This window comes from Corapipo altera, unplaced genomic scaffold, assembly GCF_003945725.1.
Source record: "Corapipo altera isolate COAL_440 unplaced genomic scaffold, ASM394572v1 181, whole genome shotgun sequence".
In the NCBI taxonomy this organism is placed as follows: domain Eukaryota; kingdom Metazoa; phylum Chordata; class Aves; order Passeriformes; family Pipridae; genus Corapipo; species Corapipo altera.
This window is the reverse complement of record NW_020884999.1, coordinates 250463-273258: the sequence shown is the minus strand read 5'-3', so window position 1 is coordinate 273258 and position 22796 is coordinate 250463. Positions and strand designations below refer to the sequence as shown.

Genomic DNA, 22796 nt, shown 5'->3' with positions numbered 1-22796 from the left:
GGTGACGCGCCGCGCTGACGCAAGGACGCGCCGGAAGAAGGGGGCGCGGCGGCGGGAGGATTTGGCGGCAGCGGCGGGAGGATTGGGCTCTGGCGGTGGACGCGGCACCATGAGCGTGCGGCTGAGCGAGGGGGCCATCGCGGTGAGGGGGCTCGGGCTGTGCTGCGGTGGGCTTGGTCCTGGCAGGGGGTGGGAGGTGATGCTGGGCCTGAGCACCGTGTCCGGCCCGGTCCTGCGGGGAGAGCCAGGCCCGGTCCCGGGAGGTGGGTGGCGGGGGGGCCGGTCGAATCCAGCGGTGACAGCCATGCCCGCATCCCTCAGGCCCTTCCACCGCAGCTCCCGCTCAACTCCGTGGGTACAACCCGTCGTTGGTCTGAGGTCTTTTCCAGCCGCATGGATCCTGCAGTTCTGTAGCTGCGGGTCTCGGGGCGTTCCCGAGGGAGGTGGTGGCACCTCTCTGAGGGTCTCTTACATTTCGTTTCCTTTCATTCTGCAGGCCATAATGCAGGGGGAGAACGTCTCCAAGCCCGTGCTGCAAGTAATCGTGAGTGCTGTCCCTCCCCTTCTGTGCCAGTCCCTCCGTGTCTGCATTTGCTTCCCGCGGGCTCCTGAGTGCGGCCAAACTCCCTCTGCAGAGGAGCCGAGCCAGGCTGTCGTCCTTTCAATTCTTCTAATTTTGTTTTATATTACTTGGGCTATGTTGATATTAGTGCTCAGAAAAAGGAGCTGAATAGATAAGTGCATTTGCTGACTGTGTCACTTTCTGGTTTTGAAAAGTTTCTGAGAAAATGACAAAAAGTAATTTGGTTTTTTTTCCCCCCCCAGAATACACGGGCTATTGCTACAGGAACTGGGCCCCCACGTTACAGGGTGCTGATGAGTGATGGAGTTAACACACTGTCCTGTGAGTATGACAAGCTGCAGTGAAGTTTTTTAAGTGTGGAGGTGCTGATGGTGATGAAGTTTCCAGTCTAGTGATTGGGTGCAAAGTGATGGAATGAATATTGAAGGAGAATGTGGCTTATACTGAGTCACAGATTTTTAGGTGTGCAACTGCATGTTATCATTTAGGTGAAATCTTTGTTTTCTGGAACTTTCTTTGTGAGCTTTAAGCAATTAACTTGCCAGAGGGTATAATGAAAATATAGAAACCTATACATGTAACAGTAGTTTTAAAGTAATTTAGCTTAATCTTTTTCTCTCTTCCTTGATGTATAATCATTCCAGCTACCACTGCACTGTGAAGTGTGGGGAATAAATACAGTGTAATTTATGCTCAGTTTTGGTGACTTGTTAGCAGTTGCACTGTTTTCTGTGTCTTAACAAACTGAGCACGTTGTAGGGGAATACTTGACTGGCTGGAAAAGTTGTATCCAGCCACAGCAGCCTCTTTTAGGGCTGGCATGTGGAAGTTGTTTGAATGTTTTCCCTCTGTTCCTGCAGCCTTCATGTTGGCAACACAGCTGAACCCCCTGGTGGAAGAGGAGCGCTTGTCAGCCCGGTGTGTTTGCCAGGTTAACAGATTCATTGTCAACAGCCTGAAAGATGGAAGGTATCTGTGTTAAATCTTTAAGTAGAGTTCATTAATATTCACTTAAAATTATCTGCTGTGGAAAAGAAACAGTGAAGGTATCTTGTTACTTAGGTGTTGTGGAATCTAATCTTTTATTAATTTTTCTCCTCTCCTATTTCCTCAAATTTTTTGAGGGGATAGGATACTGCAAAATGAGAAGGGATCCAGATGAAGTTGTTACAGAAAAACTATGTATGTGTCTAGCAGGATATGAACCAAGGTTTGTAATTCTTTTTATTCAGCGTTTTTTGTGGGAAGAACACAACAACTATTGAGGCAGGGAATGTATTTTCTCTTGTAAAACCTGCTATGGTTTTGATGCTTTTCAAAACACAATGTTGTTTCAAGCTATTTTTATGCCTGTCATCATCTGTCCTTGATGCATTGTGATACTGCTTCAAGCCTACTTGTCCCTTGAGAGAGAGAGGGCTAAGTTGACAGTGGAGAGCTTTTTCTCTTCCAGATCCTTCATGCAAGGAATCAGCCTCTAATGTTTGGTTCTCTTACCTGCTGCAAAGGAGTCTGACGGACTTGCAGAGGGGGTGAAAGCCTTAATTGCTGTCTGCTCTGTCTTGTAGGAGAGTGGTTATACTGATGGATTTAAATGTTCTGCATACTGCTGATGAGGTTGGTGGGCATATTGGGAATCCACAGCCGTACAACGAAGGTGAGTGTCAGTAAGCAAATACCTTCTTAGCTGTCTTGTTTCTTTCACTTTAAAAAAGCAGTTTTAAGTTGACAGTTGGTCAGTTTTCTTATGCCTGGAACAGTGATGTCCAGACCTTGAAAATCCTTTCTATTTGTATAACAAATAGAAAGGTTTGCTCCTATTTTAATAAACTCTACACTGTGGCTGAAGCTTCAGTCTCCCCATGGTGTTGGGAGTATCTATACCTTACAGCATTGACAAGCTTTTATTATATGTTAGTGGTCTCTACCTCGAGTTCCAGTAAGTAAGCAGAAGCTATTTTATGTCTCCTCATAATGAGTGATCAAATAGATGATAATTTCTTCTGTCTGGAAAGAAAGCAGCAGGAGGAAGATGGAATAATGATCTATAAAAGTATAAGATGGCGTGGAGGGGATGAATAAAGAGTGATGAATCTCTCTCTCTCTTTTCTACATTCATTTGATGCTCTTTAGTTCTCATATTGTCAGGCAGTGGTTTTAAAACAAAGGCTGCACCGCACCCCCGAACTGCACAGTTAAATCATGGAACTCGTTGAGGTGGGTGCCAGAAATTGGCACAGGTTCAAAAAGCAATTAGACTTGAGAGAGAAATCCATTAAAGGCTGTTAAACATAACAATACATCCTCTGCATGCATGTTAGGTACAGGAAGCACTAAAGCTTAAATTGCTCCAAGTACATAGAGGAGAGACTGGTATGAAAACACGACCAGCACGGACTTCCCTAAGCACCCATTCCTGGCCTGCCATCCCAGAAAGGATGATGCACTGGGTGGACCTTAACCTGACCTGCCAATAATCTATTTAGTTTTGTTATTTTGCATAAGCAACTGTGTTCTTCATTTTTCACGTGCTGAGCTTACGCTTCTCATGCAAACGTTTTTCAAATTAAAACACTCTTTTTCCTCCTGAGATAGGAGTTCAAAGGTCTGTTCTGTTCTTCCAGTTTTGAACTTTAAAAAAGAGGGACAATAATAAGCACATAAAGAAAATATTTGAACAGCTCTGTCAGTGATGTATATACAGATAGTGGCTGAAATTTAATCACAAATAGCTCTTGAAGAATTTTTTTTTTTCCTAGTAGAAATGAATTAATATGTTTTTATTACTAAGGTACCACATATTGGTGGCAAGAATTTTCTGTAGGATATTTTGGTCAAACAGTGGTGGTAGGTACACTGCTGATCTGGTTAAAAATCTACTTTACTAATCGAAGTAGGAATTAGGCATTGTTGCAAAGGCAAAGACATCTTTCTTCATTAACTTTTCTTTTTCCAAGGGAATTAGAGGGGCGTTTGTTAAATGAGCCTAAAGAATCCTTTGTTCCTTTGATAGTTACTTAGCTAATTGCTGTTTAAAAAATGTGTTGACATCTCAGATTTTATGGTTTAATCCCACAGTTGCTGTAGAGACCAAGATTTTCAGAATAGCTACTGAGCAGACTGTTTTGTGCCTTTCTCCCGTTTCCCTGCCTGTGTGATACAAGAGCTTGTGAACTATAGTGTTTTTCCGTTATATTGTTGCTTAGAAACGACTGAGAACGTGGTATCTGAGCTGAAAATATACCTTTAAGACTATAAATTCTGGTAAAATTACCATTACTCTGATCAAAGTTGTGTTCTTCATTTGGGCTTACGAAAGTACTCGGCAGTGAAGATTTCAAATCTAAAAGCTTTTGGAGATGACACAGGTCTGTGGTCATAGTAAGTGTGGGTTTGCACTAGATAGTTGAGAGATGCCAAAATTGATTTGATGCGTATTTCATTTTAGTACTGATGTTATTCTGCAGACGTCATAACCTTTTATTTGGTACTAAATAAGGATTCTATTACAGAAGATGGTGATAGTTTATATATAAAGTCTACTTCACCCAGCCTTGCTGCTCTACAGGCTGCCAGATTTGTCATGAAGGCCTTGATACAATGGCAGAGGTGCATTTCAAGTTGGAGATCCTTTAAGTTCCTGTATATATTAAGAAATTGTGTTTCTGAGGAACACTCAGCTAACTCAGAACGAGCATCTTAAATGTACTTTGTGGTTTCTATTAAAAAAAACGTTCAGGTATTTAAAAAATGGATCTTTAGTCCTTCTTTTGGTTTTGCTTGAAATACAGATCTCAAATTGCCAGACCTAGGATTAAGGAATATTCTTTCCCAGACTGTAATAGCACACTGGGACCCAGGGGGGGTGAGAAGCTGGCTTTTGGCCACTTTACGCAGGAGCAGTAGGTGGTTAATCTGCCTAACAAGGAAGCTGGAGACACAATCTTCTTATTACAAATCATAAAAACTTTTCAGGCAGCATTTCATAATAGTATTGAAAATTAAGACTGAGCAGTTTAGTTCTTGTTGAAAACTAGATGGTTGTGTTATTACTGTCATTAATCTCATTCGAGTTACTCCAATGCTGGACTTTCTTTTCCCTATGACAATTACTTGCTACTTATGTTTAACTTCTGTCATTAATCTTTCAGTGTTGAAATGTTTATATACTTCTACATTCACTTAAACTCTTTTATTCTTGTCCTACCCACCATTGTGATTAGGTATGAGTTCTTTCAAAGTCCATTTTCATCCCTTCTCTCCCCTCCCTGCTGTGCTGCTGCTCAGTGCTGGGGCAGGTCATGGCACGGTGGCAGAACCTCCTGGTAACAAATTATTGGAAGCAGAGGACTCCTGTTACATGGTTATTACGTTTGATTGGGCTGTGGGGCAGCTTCAGCTAAAAAGGTCTTGGGTTTGCCTAACCCACTGTATACAGCAGAAATGTGATCAGCTATTTCAAGTGGTTTTTTCACCTCCTGCTAATAAAAACTAACAGTGAAAACCAGGCAGTCTCGTCGGTTTTGTGAGCACTTTAAGTGATCTGTAGGCCACCAGCCACCAAAAATCACAGTTTAGGAGTCCCTAGGCTCTACAAGCGAGAAAATTGGAGAGATATTTCTGCTACTTCTGTATTTGAACACATGCACAGATGTGTGAATTTATTCTTACTCTGTTGAGAAACACTCTGCTGTGGGTAGGCAGCCATTAAAATGCGAATTTGTGTTTCATAACACGCAAGTGTTCTAATGTATGTGGTGGCCTTTGGTTTGGTTTCTGGTGTTGTTTTTTTTTTTAAATTACAAATTCCTACAGAAAAAAAACATGTTTTGGAACAAAAGTAGCAAGGAAGCCTCTCGCTGTTTCATATGCACATTCCTGTTCTTCCTGAATATTCTTTCCCTGACCAAACATAATTTTCTCTTAATGCGTTTTGTTGGGGGGTTTTTTTCTGCCTTCTCTTGCACAAAACGAATTTGGCTGTTGAGTGCTGACCCCCTGAGCACCTGAGGCCACTGAGTGAGGGTGAGACCTGGCTCCTCCATCTAGTGGAACCTGCAGTAAATACACATTTTGCTGTTTGACGTCATGCTGTTGCCAGGGAGACTTCTGTCACCAGTTCACCGATGTGACTCTACTGCGGCAAGTTAGAGGAGCAGATTGGTTTTTGTGCAAGGACCTTGTTTTGGGTTAAAAATAACCAGAGGGTTACCTCTGTAGGCTGTGCCACATCAGGCAACGCCACACCAGGGTCTCCTTGTGTTGCTTCTGCTCCTTTGCTGTAGTTTTGTACCATCCTTCTGTCGTGGGATTCTCCACTTTTGTTCCTCGTCATGTTTATAGGCTTGGTCTGACCTTCTTTTCCATTTTGCCTGACCATCTTCCTCCTCACATCCCAAATCAGGGAAGCTTTGCCTGCTCAGACCTAAATCTTCTTGCAAACCAATGGCTTAAGAATTAGTTGTGTCCAAAGGGACAAAAATGTTGGATATTTTCTCATCTAGAAGCAAAATTTTCTGTAAAGGAATTCAATTTTTTGAATGGTACATTAGTTTTTTAATGTAATTTTCTCTAGATATGGCCGTCTGCTCTTTCTCTTGTAATTTATCATCAATTTAAGGCAAGTAAAAGCCCTGGAATCTAAAAAAAAAGTGGATGGTGCAGACTTACTATGGCATCACTTTGATCCCTAAGCAATGTACTGCTGTGTACCAAGAGGGGCCCTGGTGAATGCTGAAGTGATAACTCCATTACCCCCACGTTAAATATCTTCATATTTCGGAAATAAAATAGAACAGGTGTTTTCTTTGTCTTGTGTTAACTTCAGGCTTGGCTTTACCCCGTGGATTTTTGGCCTTTCCTGAGTTTCAAGGCAGAATTCTCTACAGTTTTTATCTTAGCTGCTAGGTAGTAGCAGAAACTACCTGTCAGAGCAATAGCAGCCGATAAACACTGCAAAGTTGTCAAGATTACTTCAGGGATGTCCTTTTAAATCACCATCAGCCCTGAATTCCTTCCAAGTAGGAAGCAGTTGCTTGAGGAAAAAGATCTGACTGAAATTCCTCCATGGTAATGTTCAACAGATAGCTTGCTACTGCTGTGTCTTATAACACCTGAATTTTAGCATATTCTCTGTGTTTCAAATTTTTTTTTTCATGCAAGTCTTATTTCCTAAAAGTCTGAAGGGTATTTTTAATTACTGTGCTCCCTACTCTATGGTCTTTTTTCATTTGATTACCAGGGCAAGGACAGCAACGTCCTGCAGCTCCAGCAGCAAACCCAGCACCCAGCAAACCCCAGCAACAAAATGGCAATTTGTCAGTAGCAGGTAAGAGTAATCCTGGGCAGGAATTCTGGTTTCCATTTGTGCAGTGAGAAACTACAACTTGAATTTAAATAGAATCCTTCCAATAATGGTGTTGCACAAGAAACGCTCCATTAAGAGTAACCCGTGCTTGACAAGCTGAATTATCTCAAGGGGTTACTGTACACCTGGATTTAAAAGGGAAAAAAAAAAATCTGTCTCCCTTCCCTCTTCATCCCTAAAGGAAAAGAAAAAAAGGAAACAGCTTTATTCAGTTTACACTGCTTCATCCTGTGGTCACCTAAATTGGGCTGCAGTTTGTAGCTGGCCAACAAATGTGTTATTGATGCTGAGATATTGAGGCCAAACAGTTTAGGTGGTGCAGGACTGAAATTACTTGACAGTACATCTAGAAGTGTGGCTTTTTTTGATCAAGATTTCAGTGAGATGCTGAAAGAGGCAGTCAATTTAAATGTCAGTCTGTAGACAGTTTTCTTTTTTTTTGAGCTAAAAAGTTGTCAATCCTAACTCTTGGTGCTGCTTTAACTTGTCGGTACTCTTTACCCCTCTGTTTAAGAAGTATTTTTAAATAGTAAAATTTTGACATTTGCTTAGAAACTTGCAGCAGAAAACAAGCTTCCCCTTCCTCAGTTAAAGCTGATTATAAGAGTTTTGTGCTTATACATTGACAAGATTGAGTTTGGAACTAGCAGTATCACTTTATGTCAGAAAACTCTGTGATTATGGGGTACCATTGCTTAGTTATTCCTCCAAGTGGTGTAGGTCTAAAATTCAGTGTGCCATCCCCATCCCTGGAAGTTTTCAAAGCCAGGTTGAAAATGGGAAGGTGTCCCTGCCCATGGCAGGGGGTTGGAACGAGATGATTTTTAAGGTCCCTTCCAAACCAAACCATTCTGTGATTCTGTTTATTGCTAAATACTTGAGAATTTATTGCTCAATAGTTGCTTCCCACTTAAACTGTGTTTAAGTGGTTGACTCTGGACACATCTCCACTTCCAGTGCAAGTGCTCTAAAGGCCTGAGAGTGTCTCCTCTGCAGCATTTTGCAGCCTAGAAAATACTTGTGACCAGGAGCAGAGTGTTCAGTGGAACTTCACCATCTGTGTGGCTCCCCATGGCACGGCGGGAGAAGTTCTGCCTGGCCTTGCACCGTGAGTTGGTTTTAGCCCAGCTTTTGTGTGCAAGACTGAAATTCCTTTGGCTTTTTTGTGGTTTTTTGGAAGGTCCTGCTGCTCCCAAGTACCACGCTCCCTCCAACCAGTTTGGAAAAGCCAGTGCTCCCAGTGTACTGAAGACACCAGGAGGGTCCCAGGCCAAAGTGGTGCCGATTGCCAGCTTGAATCCATACCAATCCAAGTGAGTTCTCCTGGTCTGCCAGGCATTACTCATGTCACAGGCATGAGGGAACAATGGCTTCTTTTTGCTTTTCTGTGTGTGAATCTCTGTCAAATTATTCATTGAGTTCTTCTGACTTTATTGGTTGAAGTTCAAACAAACCCAACAATAGCCACAAAACCACCCAGAGAAATTAAAAAAACCCCTTCATAGAAACAGCTGATGGGTTTTGTTTTAGGCTGGTTTTTTGTTTCTCGTTTGGGCTTTTGTTTTGTTGGGGGGGGGAGGGTGGTTTTTTTGATGGTTTTTTTATCTTTTTAAATTGCATCAGCACTCCCAACAATCTGAGATTTGCCTTGGCATTGTCTTGGTGCAGCAGCCCTGCTGAGCTTGATAGGTTTTTAATATTTTAGTTGAAAATCGATTGACTTCCCTGTTTTTTTCCCTAAAGCAGCCTTCTTTTGGGTAAATTAATGACAAAACAGCTCAGTAAGCTATTCACTTTGGCTACTGTGCTGTTGAAAAGCATGAGGATGTAATTATTTAGTGAATGACATTTTTAAGTTATGCAAACTGATTTGATTACCCAAGTTAAATGCGAATCCTATAATTGAGCTCTTGAGTTCTAGTGTGGCTTTTCAGAACAGGCAAACTGCTGTGTGAGAAATGTACCCTAGAAGAGTAAAAGATTTGAGGCCTGCTTCTATGCAGAAGGATTGTTCACTATTATTATCATACTTTATGGCTGCTTTGTTGCCTTCTCTACAACATTCTGCTTTTAATGGTCTAGGCCATTAAAATAGAAAGCAGTGGAAAAGCAGGTAGAGTTGCTGAGGTGCAGTGGGAAGATTCTGACTTTTAGATGGTGACATTCTGGTTCCAAGGGTTTGTCAATTCAATCCCTAAAAAAAAAAAAAGAAAAAAGGACACAGAATAGTGATTTCTTGCATGATTTCAGGTGGACCATTTGTGCTCGTGTTACCCAGAAAGGCCAGATCCGCACGTGGAGCAACTCCCGTGGTGAAGGAAAGCTCTTTTCCATAGAGCTGGTTGATGAAAGCGTAAGTGTCATATGTTAAGACAAAGATAATGTATGCCAGATGCTGATGAACCCTTCATAAAGACAGAATAGGGGAAATAAAGTGTATTATAGGAAATGATTTTTTTTTTATTACGACTGAAACTTGTATCCCTGCATTCATTAAGCTGCGCATCAACGTGCCAGTTTTTATCCAGAATGGAGTCTTAAATGTGCAGCATTACTGATTATTTTTCATCAAAGTCTATAGCTTGTGACTGGATTTTTGCAGCTTCAAAATATAGTTGTTTATGCAAACTGACAATCTAATACTGAGTGCCATGGTAGTTTCCTGTAGATTGGGAGTGACGTTTCATCCTTGCTGAGCTACACCTTACAAAACAGGGAATGAGAGGGGCATTGCCTCCAAGTTACAAGCTTTCAATTTTCATGAGGAAATCAAGAGTACAAATTATTGCAACACTAAGAAATTTCCTCTGTGGTTTGTTTGGGGAATGGTATCTGGTTAATCTAACTAAACTTGCAGTTTGTCAAACCTCTTATCAAATTACAACCTTCTGTTGTGAAAACAAACAAGATTCTGCTAGATTATATTGAGTATAAAATGTGAGGTTAATAAAGTAACGTGTTGTCACCAGGCATTTGTTTTCTCTGCATACTGTCTGTATTAAATTTTTTTAAAAAAACCCCGTATTTATATCCACTGAGTGTATAATTGTTATTAATTCTTACGTAAAGACAGTATGTCTGAGTGGGAGCCATCACAATACACTGCCTGCTAACTTGTGGAGCAGCAGGGTCTATTTGAATTTATTTTATCAATGCCAGCTTTACTGGCATTTTCAGAGGTGTATATATGATAGATGTAGTTCTTACGCCTTTTATTCTGAAGCAGTAGATATACTAATGAGACTTGAATATGAGATTTGATTGTCAGGTGTAGAATATGTCATTTTAGCTATAACTACAAATGTGAAGAGAATGTTGTTTGTTTCTCACATGCCTGGAGCAAGCCTGGCAGACCCCACTGTGTCTTGCAGAGCTGATGCCACTTAACATTGCAAAGATTTTTTTTTTTTTTTTATCTTTTTTCATGCCAAATTTCAGTCCTGACCAGCTCTCCTGTTTTCCTGCAGGGTGAGATTAGAGCTACTGCATTCAACGATCAAGCAGACAAGTTCTTTCCACTCATTGAATTGAATAAGGTATGGTATCTTTGTGCTTTCTTAGACTGACAGGAGCTAGAAAAGAGGAACTTCAGCATAGCAAGGATTTTTAAAGGTGAACACAGTCTATTTCTCTGACTACTGATAATATCCTCTGTTTCATTGCTTTCTCCTGTAGGTATATTATTTTACCAAAGGCAATTTGAAGACTGCTAACAAGCAATATACAGCTGTTAAGAATGACTATGAGATTACATTCACTAATGAGACTTCAGTTGTGCCCTGTGATGATGCCCAGCATCTTCCATCTGTTCAGTTTGATTTTGTATCCATCTCTGACTTGGAGAACACGCCCAAAGACTCGATTGTTGGTCAGTCTAAGTAGCAAAATGGCAAACTCTAAAGCTTTGAAGTTTTATATTTGTGTCCTGAATACTGGGCAGGTAGTGAGCACATGGTGCTTTGAGTGTTGTCATCTCCTAGTTGAAGTTGTTCAGTGATGGTTGCCATTAAAAATGTCTCAGACAGTTTTCCTCTTTAGATGTCTTTTCCCTGTTCTCTAACAATATGTAATGATTTTTCTTCAAACTTCTGCTTCAAACTAAAGACAGCAAATGATACTTGTTTATTGTACTATGATCATTGTTTTCCACAGAAAAGGGCTGAAAGAAAAATGTCCTTGCTCAGCACGTGTGCATTTCATACCTTCTGTGGTCTTGCTTTCTTTCACTATCTAATTATCTCTGTAGTGATTTTGGCATAATTCATTGCATCCAAGTCCAAGTTGCATGACTGTTTTGGCTTGCTTTGTGAAGTATTGGAGGCTTGTTTTTCTGTAATTTGTTGGGCAGAGTACTCCGGAAAAATCAGAGGCTTGGGTGGGGGTGAGGGTTCTCAGGTTTCAGAGGCACAAGATGCCTGTGATTCAGAGACATTCAGCTGGGAATTTTAAAGGTAGATTTGTAATACTAAAAATGGTGTGTTTTTAGGGAGTGCAGAGGGGTTTGTATTAGCTCTTACTACCCAAACATGCAGACTTGTTTACGCTGCTTAAGGCTGTGGGGCTACGTGAAGGCATGAGCCAGTTGCTTCATTGTGTTACAGTCACTTTGAAAGCCCTTGCTTGTGATTTAACAGCAAGTGTGTGTAACATGATCAGGACTGAAGTCCTTTGACAGAATGTGATGGGAAAAGATAGTACAATGCCTTGATCTCTCTAATGTGGTGAGGCTTTGCATTCATGAATATCTTAATGAATGCGTCAACAAAATTAAAGCACTGAAGAGTTCTGTAGTGGAGCATTCCTACCATAATACTTAATTTCCATATCAGATTTCATTTGAATAAGGAGCTAGGATACAAGGTAAAAATCTGACAGTAGGTTTGAATTCTTCTCTTGTGATCTTGTATTCCCCAATTGTGACCCTTGAGTAACTCTAAGTAAATTGTAACTGTTTTTTCAGATGTAATTGGAATTTGTAAGAGCTATGAAGATGTCACTAAAATTACAGTGAAAGCTAACAATAGGGAGGTTTCAAAGAGGAACGTGCATCTGATGGATACATCAGGGAAACTGGTGACAGCTACGCTGTGGGGAAATGAGGTATGTGCTCTCTTACCTGTTCTTAAGCAAAGGTTCCTTTGTGTAGGGTGAGGAAGTGCTGTTGTCATCTGAGATGGGCACAGCACTCACACAGTCCTGGGTTTTTAAGGATCAGGGGCCAAGAGAAGGTGAAAGACTGTCTGGTTGCATTCAGGTGTGATGTTCTTAACCTTACTCTGACAAACTGCTGACATGATCTGACTAATGTGTTCTGAACAACTGCAGACATTATGTCTCAAGCCAAACTACTGAAGGTAACGGGCTCCTGGTTTAGGAGAGGTATGAGTTGCAGTTTGATTATGGAAAAGCCCAGTGGCTATGGTTGTCTCATTTGAGATGAATTTTATTTGTAGGGTGGGATACATGCTACCCTGCATAAATTGCTGCCTAACAAGGGGGTTGAGAGGCTGTGTCTCAGACTAGGAGTTTAAAGCATCAGAGCCTTGGAAGAAAAAGTTTGAATAGTTGCAGTAAACTGCTTCCTTATCTTTTTAACAGGCTAGTTTGTTTTCCTCCGCTGTTATAGGTACTTAGGGATTTATGTTCCAGTCTATAAAATGGGAGTGATCCTGCCAGCTTGACAGTGATGCTTTATGGCTAAATGATCAAGTGCACTGATATTGTAGGTACCTAAACACCATTAACCATCTGCTGATATAAATGAAGTAAACTTGAAGTTCAGTATCACAAAGTCTTGAGGTTGAACCAGGTTGTTATAGGAGAGACTACTGGTATTCAGTTCCTGGCATAACTTCCTACAGAGATCATGGTCTGCATTTTACAAAATTAGATCTGTTTGCTTGCTTGTAGAATAGAGATCTCAACGAGCATTGAGGGGGAGTGATGTGTGGCTTGCAGCTGGCACAGTTAGGGTTAGAATCACTATGTCCTTTATAACAGTCATTGCCATGACTGCTGGGATATGTTTTCTGTTCTTTTTGCATCTCCTGGATACAGTGAATGCTACTGCAACTCCAGCTTGTTTGTAATCTTTAAGCACATGATCTTCCCTTTGCTTGCTGAATGGTGTGAGGGTCCAGAAAACCTGTACCTTTCAAAACCTCACTCATGCCATGAGGTTCTTTGGTAGTGTCAGGCTACTCAGATAACAACCTGATGGCAGCTGAACAGCATTAAAGCAGCTTTATGAGAAAAAAACAGAAAACGGAAAATGGAAAAAAAATGTTTGGTCAGCATAGCTGCTCTTCTCTTTAAGTGGTAGTAGAATGGACATGATTGGCTCAGTCAAGCTGAGCAAGTTGTTTGGTCTCCTGAGGAGTCTAATATGACCAAATAATTTCTCTTGTTTCCATTCCCATAATCTTTCTTCCCCTTCTGAAATTCTGGTGTAAAACTGCTGATGGAGGGGCCAATCCTTTTAAACAAACCAATGGTGTGACTTAAGGATTCTCTGCTTCGCCAGGAAACAGGGTGTTAGGATTGCACCTTTAATTGTTAGCTGCCTTTGCTTAAACTCCTAATGACATCATTCAAAATCTTACCTTTTAGATACCGTGAGATAGTTTTGATCTGTGAATTACGACCACAAGTTCAGTACCTTTACTGTAACGTGCTGCTAATGCTCTCTGTTTTTTCACACATGCAGGCTGAACAGTTTGATGGCTCCAGACAACCTGTGATTGCCATCAAAGGAGCCAGAGTCTCTGATTTTGGTGGTAGAAGCCTGTCTGTCCTGTCCTCGAGTACAGTTGTCATCAACCCCGATAGCCCAGAGGCTTTTAAACTCCGAGGATGGTAGGAGTGTGTTTATGTTGATTTATTTCAACCTACTGGAGAGCATTTGTTTTATTCTCTTTCTCTGGACTTGAGCAGTCTGTATTGCACTGAGGAAAGGTGGCAGAGGATGTGGCTTCCAAAGCTATAGAAACTTCTCTTGCTTGGAAGCCTTTAGAGCCTGGAAGGCTGTCCTTCTTAAGTTGTTCAATTCAAAAAACTTTTAATTCCATGTCAGACCTTGAAAAATCGAACTTGGAGTAGTGCATGCTGACCCAAAGCCTTGGAAGGCAGCATGAAATCAGGCCTGACCAGCTCCACTTTCTGAGGCATGATCTGAGAGAAAAATATTTTTTTTCAACAGGCTTTTCCATTGTGTGGAATCTGATACACACTCTGTTAGTGTGGAGGGACTATTTGACGTCTTCCAGTGTCTAGTCCTTACCAGATATTTTTCAGATAGCAAAATAACGTTTTATTGTCAGGAAAACAGAGTGATTTCTTGGTTTGTTGCATCTCCTGTAGGTAGTTGTTTAATTGTCTGCTGTAACTACAAATATGGTGATATGTGGTGTGTCTGAATAAGATTAAGTGCCAACAGCATCAGATTCGTGAATCCTGGGTTTTTTAGGTTCTGGTTACATCACCCAAACATGGATAAAATAAATGGCATCCTCCATTTGTCATTGAGCTGTGGTTCTCCTATGCTTCAGAGGCTTGTTGAAGATAAAATTGATTGTGGGTCTTTGCTATTACTGTCACACTTTAATTAAGTTCCATTTTTGAGCCTTGTTGGTGTGTTTCTGAAATCACAAAGCCCATCACAATGGGATGGCAGTACAACCTTTCGGTGAAGAGCTGTGCTTTCTTATTTTAACAGAGGAAGCATAATCTTTTCAATGCTATTTGCTTTTTCTTTCGAGGCTGCTGCGAAGATAATGGTACCATGTAATTTAATTTTAATTATGGAAATATCTTGATGCCCTTAAATCTTGTTATCTGCCTGCCTCTAAGAAGTGTGCAGTGCGTGGTTTGACCACTAGCTGGCAAACAAATTGCAGTTATATAGAACAAAGCTGTCCTCCTTTTGTGGGTTTATAAAATACAGTGCTAATTAAGTCAGACTATTAACTTATTCTGAAATGCTATTTTTGTTTGCAATATACACATATTACTGTAATTGTTTCCTTTGCAATCATTGATAAAAAATCCCTCATGTATCGAGTACATGAAAATAAACGTAGGCTTTTGGTAAGTCTGTATGGTCCAAAAATAGAAGTTCATCTCTGTGGTTCCAGGTTTGACTCTGAGGGGCAGCTTCTGGAATGTGCCTCGATCTCTGATGTGAGGGGTGGGCCAGCAGCTGGAGCAAATACCAACTGGAAAACTTTGTTCGAAGCCAAATCTGAGAACTTGGGACAAGGAGATAAGGTAAAGCATGGCCACTTAGTACAAGCCTTGTGTACTGGGAATAAAATAAAAAGCTAGACTTGATGCAGGTATTCTGCTTATTGAAGTGATCCAGGTGTTGAGCAATATGTGCTTACTCTCTTGGAATTTATGCTATTAAATAATTTTACTGTTTTTCAAATAAATTCAAGCTTGTTGCTGATGCAACGTGATACTGTGTTGGCAAGAGAATTCTAAACCTTGTATAAATGGAGGGGGAGTGTTTTCACCCCAAAGATGTTCATATAAACAGAGTGTTCTAGGAGAAACAGGTGCATTAGGAGGAAGTGGTTTTCAAGGGTGCACACTTGGTCAATAGAAAAGCTGGTAATAAACCCCAGGTCTCAGGCTTTCCAGTCCAGAAGCCTCTCCAGGCTTATACTGCTTCTTGACTTATTTTTTTTTTGTTTGTTTGTTTGTTTTTTCAAACTTAAGTGCTAATTCATTTGGGATACACAAGAGCTTCTATCCATGGAAAAAAATTTTGGAAATGATAGAGTGGTTTGCGTCGGAAGGGACTTTAAATATCATCTAGTTCCAACTTCCCCCACCATGGGCAGGAATGCCATCCTCTAGATTAGATTGCTGAGGGTCCCATCTAACCTGGCCTTGAACACTTCCACTTTACTTGTCATTCAGCTATTTTCTGTGAAAAATTTTTGCACGTGCTTCTTGAGCAACCTCTGTTTTTCTGCTGAAAGACTTGACCGTGGTCTTAAACCATTATGATGATTATTTTAGTGTGGTGAGTGGGTATTTTGTTCTGTAGGCTATAGTTTAATCAAATGCTTATCTGTAACACTACACAATGGGCTTTCTGTTTTTTGTATTGGTTCCCAAAAGAAGCGTAGGAAAGTGCAGAATCTTAATCCTGAGAAAAAGTGGAGATTTGAACAGACACAATGGAGAATCAAATATGCTTTATCTAAAGAAAAACCTAGCAATTGGAGTTTCCTGCAATGGAAACACAAAATAATCTTGCTGTAGGGGCTTTATTAACATAATGGAAGCCTGAAAATTATTGCAACAGAGGGGTTGATTTACAGTTTCCCAGTAATCCATAGCTGTTAAGCTTTTTAATCCTAAATATCCAAGTATGGGCGCCTTGCTTTTGTAGTTAATTCAGAATTGGAAAACATTGAGTATTTTGAGGCTAATGTTGCACGCTCACCCCTCCTAGGCAGATTATTTTAGCTGTGTGGGCACAATCGTACATCTGCGCAAGGAGAACTGCATGTACCAGGCATGTCCCTCGCAGGATTGCAACAAGAAAGTGATAGACCAGCAAAATGGACTCTACCGTTGCGAGAAGTGTGACCGCGAATTCCCCAACTTCAAGTACCGCATGATGCTCCTGGTGAGTAACGTGGATGGGAGCAGAGGGAGTGTCTTGCCGTGTTCCCCGAGCAACCCAAGCGGAAATCTTTTTGGCAACGGGGTGTTGGTGCTGTCTGCTGGGGTGCCCCGTGGGTTAGAGGGTATTTAGGTGGTTTGTAAGCTGTACCTGAGTGAGGGGATGTTTCATTGAGCTGATTAGCAGTTTGTTTTCCTGGTGCTCCAATTAAAAGCTCTTCTCCTTGCCAAAAAGTTGATGCTAGCTCAGTTGATTCTGGTTTCCAAGTGTACTATGCAGTGCAGAGTACAGATGGCCTCCGCCTCTTCAGTAGTGAAGATAAACTGAAGTAAAATGGCATTTCTGGAGAGCAGTAATTGCACTTTTACAGCTGCTACCTATATTTAGTACAGTTTTTTTGGTAGGTATTGTTCTGTCTCATGCTTTAATGGAGTCTACTTCAGAAAGTTGTTTGAGGATTGTTATTGTGATGCCCACTTACACCATAAGCATTGAACCCTTTTCTGCTTCATATTATAAATTAGAGTTGTATCTGCTTCTTAGAAATGCTGTGCCAGGTGGGCATGCAGAGAAAAGGGAACTATCCCTGCAGTCTCACTAAACACAAACTGCTTCTGAATAATTTCTATTAGATAACTTCTAGGAACTACTTTACATAGCCGAGCCATTGTCAAAGAATATAAAGGGGATACTGAGGGTGCACTCAAGGCCTTCAGAACAGTGTGTCTCCTATTTCCCCATTCCTAATTGTCAAAGCAGCCAGGACATGTGTGTGAGACTGGCACTTGATCTTTAGTGCTCTGTCTTGTCCTTGAATGTTTTGCTGGTTTCCTCATAACATAGTATGACATGAGTTTATGCTCAAGTACTCAGGTATGCACAAAGTAAATGCAGTTTGCAGACTTACTGTTGTCCCTCTTGGTAGTTGTTGTTTTGGGCAACCTGTTCTTGCTCACAGCTCATCAATGACAGCAGGACACAGCTAAATATCCATTGATGTGCACCACTGTGATCTTATTGACCTTTTCCTGTGACACAATCTACTGTCAATATTAACTTGTGTTAGGTTATGTGACATTCTATGGAGCTTAAAAAAAAGTAGTAAGTCACTGCCTTTCAACCCTCAGTGACTGAAAGTACAAACAGGTAGGGTTCTGGTAGTTACTGGAAATTTAAAACACTCTATAGCTGTGAAATAATTTTTTTTTTTGGTGCTGTCTTCTGTCTTCCTTGAGAAATAGGCAACTGGACAAAATAACCTTTTGGTTTTTGTTGTATTTTAGGTGACCATTGCAGACTGTCTCGAGTATCAGTGGGTGACTTGTTTCCAAGAGTCGGCAGAATTCATTCTTGGGCAAAGTGCAGCTTTCCTGGGAGAACTGAAGGAAAAGGTCAGTCAATTATCTTATTACATTTTTCCTGTACGTGTAGATGTTGAACTATGTTTCACATATCTTGTGTTGGGCTGCCCTCAAATTTGTTGCTTTTTTGTCATCCTTCTGGTAAGGAAATATTCTTGTAAAGTTGACTTAGAAGGCAACCCTGAGAAAGATGTAAGGTTTGTGTGGAACACCAGTGCTGATCCATCAGAGTGTGGTCTGATACCTGTGTGTGCATAAATAGCAAACATGGCAAAGGCAGTGGGTTATGTTCATGCAGTTGCTGTGGAAATTAAGAGCATTAATTAAAACAAAAAGTGCCTTATGAAAGAAAGGGGTATTCTGTTTCATTTTTCAAGAATTTGATTTGCCTATTCTCCGAGTGACAGACCAGCTCAGCCTGAGGTTGTTCTCCAGATGTTGCACTTCAGTATCTTTTACAAGTTCACAAATCATTGCTTCTGTGTCTGAAGTTCTTGGCAGGGACTTGTTTACTCTCCTCAGGATTATTTTCCACGGGCCATCTGCCTGGAGAACAGAGATTTGCCTGGTTTCCCCCATAGCTTGCTCCCACAGTCAGTCTGTCTACCTCTGAGCTCTTTTGGCTGCTGAAAGCTGGAGCTCAGCCTGTCCTCATCACCTGGACCTTGAGAGGCAGCTGATAGTGCCACAGCCTTTAGAGGACTGGCAGCTTTAACACGTGTTGACTCCAGCAGAAAAGACAGGCTGTTTTATCACTGTACCTGGATTGGAAGAATCTGCAAAAAAACCTTGGTTTAGCAATGAATGCTGACAACATTGTCCCTAATGTGTTCCAAAAATTTGTTTACAAAACCAAAAAGTTCCAGAACACTTTGTATGTATCTTTGTAAGTAGGCAGGAAGCTTTTTGAACTAATGTGTGTGAGCCCACTTCTGCTAAGGCTCTTCTTTCCCCACCAAACATCATCTGAAACTTTGTGGGTCATACGAAAACCATGACTTGTAAAACGGGTGGTTGGCAGAGATGCTGATCTTTCTGTGACAGATGAGAGCAGTTTTTTAAGGTTGTAAGTCATTAAACAATAACAGGCAGTATTATCTTCCCTTTGTGACTCTGTGCTTCTCTGTTGCATTTTTCTTTCTTCCAACCAAAATAATCTTTTTCTGATTTTTTTTTTCTTGTCTGCTGTATAAAAAGTGCATGGCTTTGTTGTGTTTTTAAATGACGATGTGGAATGCATGATAAGTTCTTGAATTGCATATGAGCATTGCTGTGCTCCCAGGCTAAGGCTGGTTGATTCCACGACTCCACAGATATCCCAGTTGTTGGTTAACCCATTGCTTGGCTGTGGGAGGGGAATGAATCAGGAGGGATTGTTGAGGATGTTAGCCTGAGACACTGTTGTAGACCTCCTCTGCCTCTGCAAAGTGGTGCTAGTTTTCCTGTAATTTACATGCAGGAATGGTTTTTGGAAATTTCCTGCACTCTGGCTATCAAAGGTGAGGGGTACAAAGCTTATGGTTCTGGAATGCTGAGTTTCTGTGCTATTAGGAAGGCTAGAGACCTCTGTTCTGTAGGAAGATATCTTCCTGGGGAATTCTAATTAGATGTGCTTGCACTTTTGTGTTTCCATTTTCAGACATTCTTAACTTGTCAATATTTTCTTTCTTCAGCCATGCTTAATCTCTGCTAGAGTTTAAACAAAATTTCTTAGTCACTTTTCGTGCTGAAGAGAACTGGGTGGGGAAGGAGAGACAGCAGATCCTATGTACCAGTACAAACATGTAATGTCTTTTGAAGAGCTGCCTAATGGAAATGGCTGAGGATAGAAAATGGAACATAATATGGAGTGAGCCCTTGAGCGGGAATGCTTTGTGTTCCAGGAGAAATTGGTTTTGATTTGACACTTTTATGAGCCTTTAAAAATGGTACTCAATGCATTTGCAGTAAGCTTTTCTTAGTGGTTTTTCTCTGATAGAGCTGATGCAGTGTCTTGTGAAATTGGTGGGAGTCTTTTCACTGCTCACAGTATGGTTTGAGTTCATGTACAGCCAGTGACCACGCTAAGCACAGATATATGTGCAAGGTTTTTCATCTGCTTCTCCACTGTGCTTGTTAGTTACCAAAGGAGGTAATGTGGGGTAGCAGTGACTGCTTTGCTGAGGGCATTTTCAGCTCACTAATGGTTCACATAGTTTGTGACTGAGCTGGAAAGTGAAGCCAAATGCTCTATTAAGTGAGTTCTCTTATCTTCTAATCCGTAGGATGGTCAGAAAAAGGGTTTTTAATATTCAGGAAGGATATGCCTGAATTCTGCAATCTACAGCTACTCCTGTTCACCTTCATTTGTTGTGCTTTTCTAAACCTTAGGAGACTTACTGTGTAGTGTAAAATAGTGCTGCACGCAGTGAAAAACAGCAGATGTAACACTTGGAATGTGAGTGGAACTGGGGTGGGTTCAGTTCCAGATCAGATGCTCTGTCTGCTGCTGGAGTGACTGATCAAGTCAAGTGCATCTGGTAGATAAATGCATTAATAATTACTTGTCGGCATCATCGTGGGGCTGCAGGGGTTTTTTTTGGAATGTCAGCAAAGGTTTTTACAACTCATTTTTACAAAAATAAACTTTTTTTTTTCACAGTCTCCACAACTTGCCTGCTCCTTTTCTACTGTTTTGACAAAGTGTCTGTTATAAATGATGATGATGATGATGTTTAGTGTTCATATGGTAATTAGAAGCAGCTTATGTTATAAATATGACAGAGTCTTCTAATGGTTATAAAAGCATGTTCAAAACATGCATCCACGTTTTTATAGAGCGTCCTCTTAAGCAGGTCTGTGTCAGGGTGTGAAGGATACACACAGCCTTGATGGAAAAGCAGAAAACCAGAATGCCTAATAAGGCAATTAATGGGGGAATAGTTAACTCTGTCCATGTTTGTGATCACAGCAGAAAATCAGAATTAGCCAGTTTGGCACCACAAGAGAATCTTGTGTAGATTTATAATATTTTTGTTCCTGTACACCCGGTTGCAGATTGGGTGCAATTGTGTGTTATTTTGTTTAGGCAGCTAGAAAGCTTTCATTGTTTTTCTTAAAAAGGTTTAAGTTATGGTTGCGGCATCTAAAATGTGATGGAAGACTCAGCTCTGCCTGTGTGGTCCAGGCAGTTCCACTGTTTTGCCAACCCCCACAAAAGCTGAGCTGCTCTCAAAGTTCACGGTACTCACAGGAGCCTGGAGTGCCTGCAGCTGATACCTGTCTTTGTCCTTCCCACAGAACGAGCAGGCGTTTGAAGAAGTGTTCCAAAATGCAAACTTCAACACGTATGAGTTCAGGATCCGAGTGAAACTGGAGACTTACAATGTAAGTATTGCCCAAAAGGCAAATAGTGTAGCATGTGGCTTTTGTAGTTCGACTTGTCTCCATAGGAGGTGACTTCCTCCTCTTATGTTTGTGGGGAGAGGTTTCCCTTGCTCACAGTGATAGAAGTTTCCAAGGATCACACAAATACTGTCAGTGTTGAGCAGTGAAGGAGGGATCCACGCTGCTCCCTCAGGTTTATCAAGAGTGGCTGGTTTCAAATGAAAACAACATAACCAGCTCTGGGAGTTGTGTTGGCACTCCCAGCTAACCCAGATACCAAGAGCAGTAAGTTACTGGGGCAGAAGGAGTTTAGAACCAAATGCCTGGAGTGCTTAGTGTTCTTCTTTTACATGCTAAATTTCTTTTCTCAGGATGAATCTCGTATTAAGGCCACAGCAATGGATGTCAAACCCGTGAACTACAGAGAGTACAGCAAGAGGTTGATTGCCAACATCAGGAGAAATGCTCAGCTGGGGTGAGGAGGCCAGTGCTGGCTGATTGAACCTAAAACTTCCAGGGAAAACACAATAGATAACGTTTCGTCGACTTTTTCCCCGCCCTGTGTGTGACAATTTTGCAATAGTTACCTGGTCCAAGGTAGTCCAGTTTAGTGGGCTAAGTGATTTGATGCATTTCTCTGGAGATACGCCCCTGGTAGGTATGAGTGCACTCTGATGGCCACTGTTTTGTAGACTGTTGTGGTCTGTTAAACTCCTGACAGCACTAAAGGGGAATCTCTAGACAGTTGCCAGGGTCTTGAGACAAACCATTCAGAATGTCTGAAGTAACTTTGCTTTCTTAGTGTATGTAAAGTTGAATTATATAACCATTTTGTCTTCTTTGCAAGGGAGTAGTGACAACCTTGACACTTTGACTTGTTCAGCAGAGGGTAGGAGGAAGAGTGTCATCCAGCTTTCAGATATGGACAAAGGAGAACAGGTCTATTAGTACAAGTTAGTTCCTTTCCATAGAATTCAAAGGCTTTCACTTTCCACAGGTGCCATGCAGTTGTTAATGCTTGGAATGGCAATATGGTAGAATTATTAATCAAAGACATATCTCTTATATCTGAAGAATATCCTTCCTTCAGGGTTTAATAGACTGAGTCAGATGGGTCTGATATTAATCAAAATTGTCTCTTCTGAGGAAGGCAGATAAGCATTGACTCTCCATCCCCCAGGGAAATCCAGGCAACTACAAAGCATTGCTTTAGTTTTCTCTTCAATTAATACTATGGATTTTTGACTGATTTTTTAGCTCACATTTCCTGCCTATACATATTTTGTGTATTTGTATGTTCAGTTTCTTTGGTTTTATTTGTAATGATGTTAATCAGAAACAGGTCTTTAAATGGGGGGAGCTTTGTTTCAATAAACACTGTTTAATTCCTGTGTAGTGAATTTTGCTTTCTTTGAACACCAAAGACTTCTCATTACTGGAAAGCAATTAATTAGCTTTCATAATAAGCATTCACTTGGGGGA

At 41.0% G+C, this 22796-nt stretch overlaps 1 protein-coding gene across 1 annotated transcript; it reads left to right on the top strand.

Moving 5' to 3' along the window:
* Positions 1-24: 24 nt before the first annotated feature.
* Positions 25-22709, top strand: RPA1 (replication protein A1). The gene is made up of 17 exons (XM_027666896.1): positions 25-142; positions 497-544; positions 826-904; positions 1444-1552; positions 2152-2240; positions 6825-6911; positions 8131-8263; positions 9201-9303; positions 10418-10486; positions 10626-10818; positions 11911-12050; positions 13657-13805; positions 15083-15215; positions 16414-16590; positions 17871-17978; positions 21228-21314; positions 21686-22709. Exons 1-17 carry the CDS (start codon positions 110-112, stop codon positions 21791-21793), a joined length of 1845 nt encoding a protein of 614 aa, XP_027522697.1. The 5' UTR covers positions 25-109; the 3' UTR covers positions 21794-22709.
* The last annotated feature ends 87 nt before the right edge of the window (positions 22710-22796 follow it).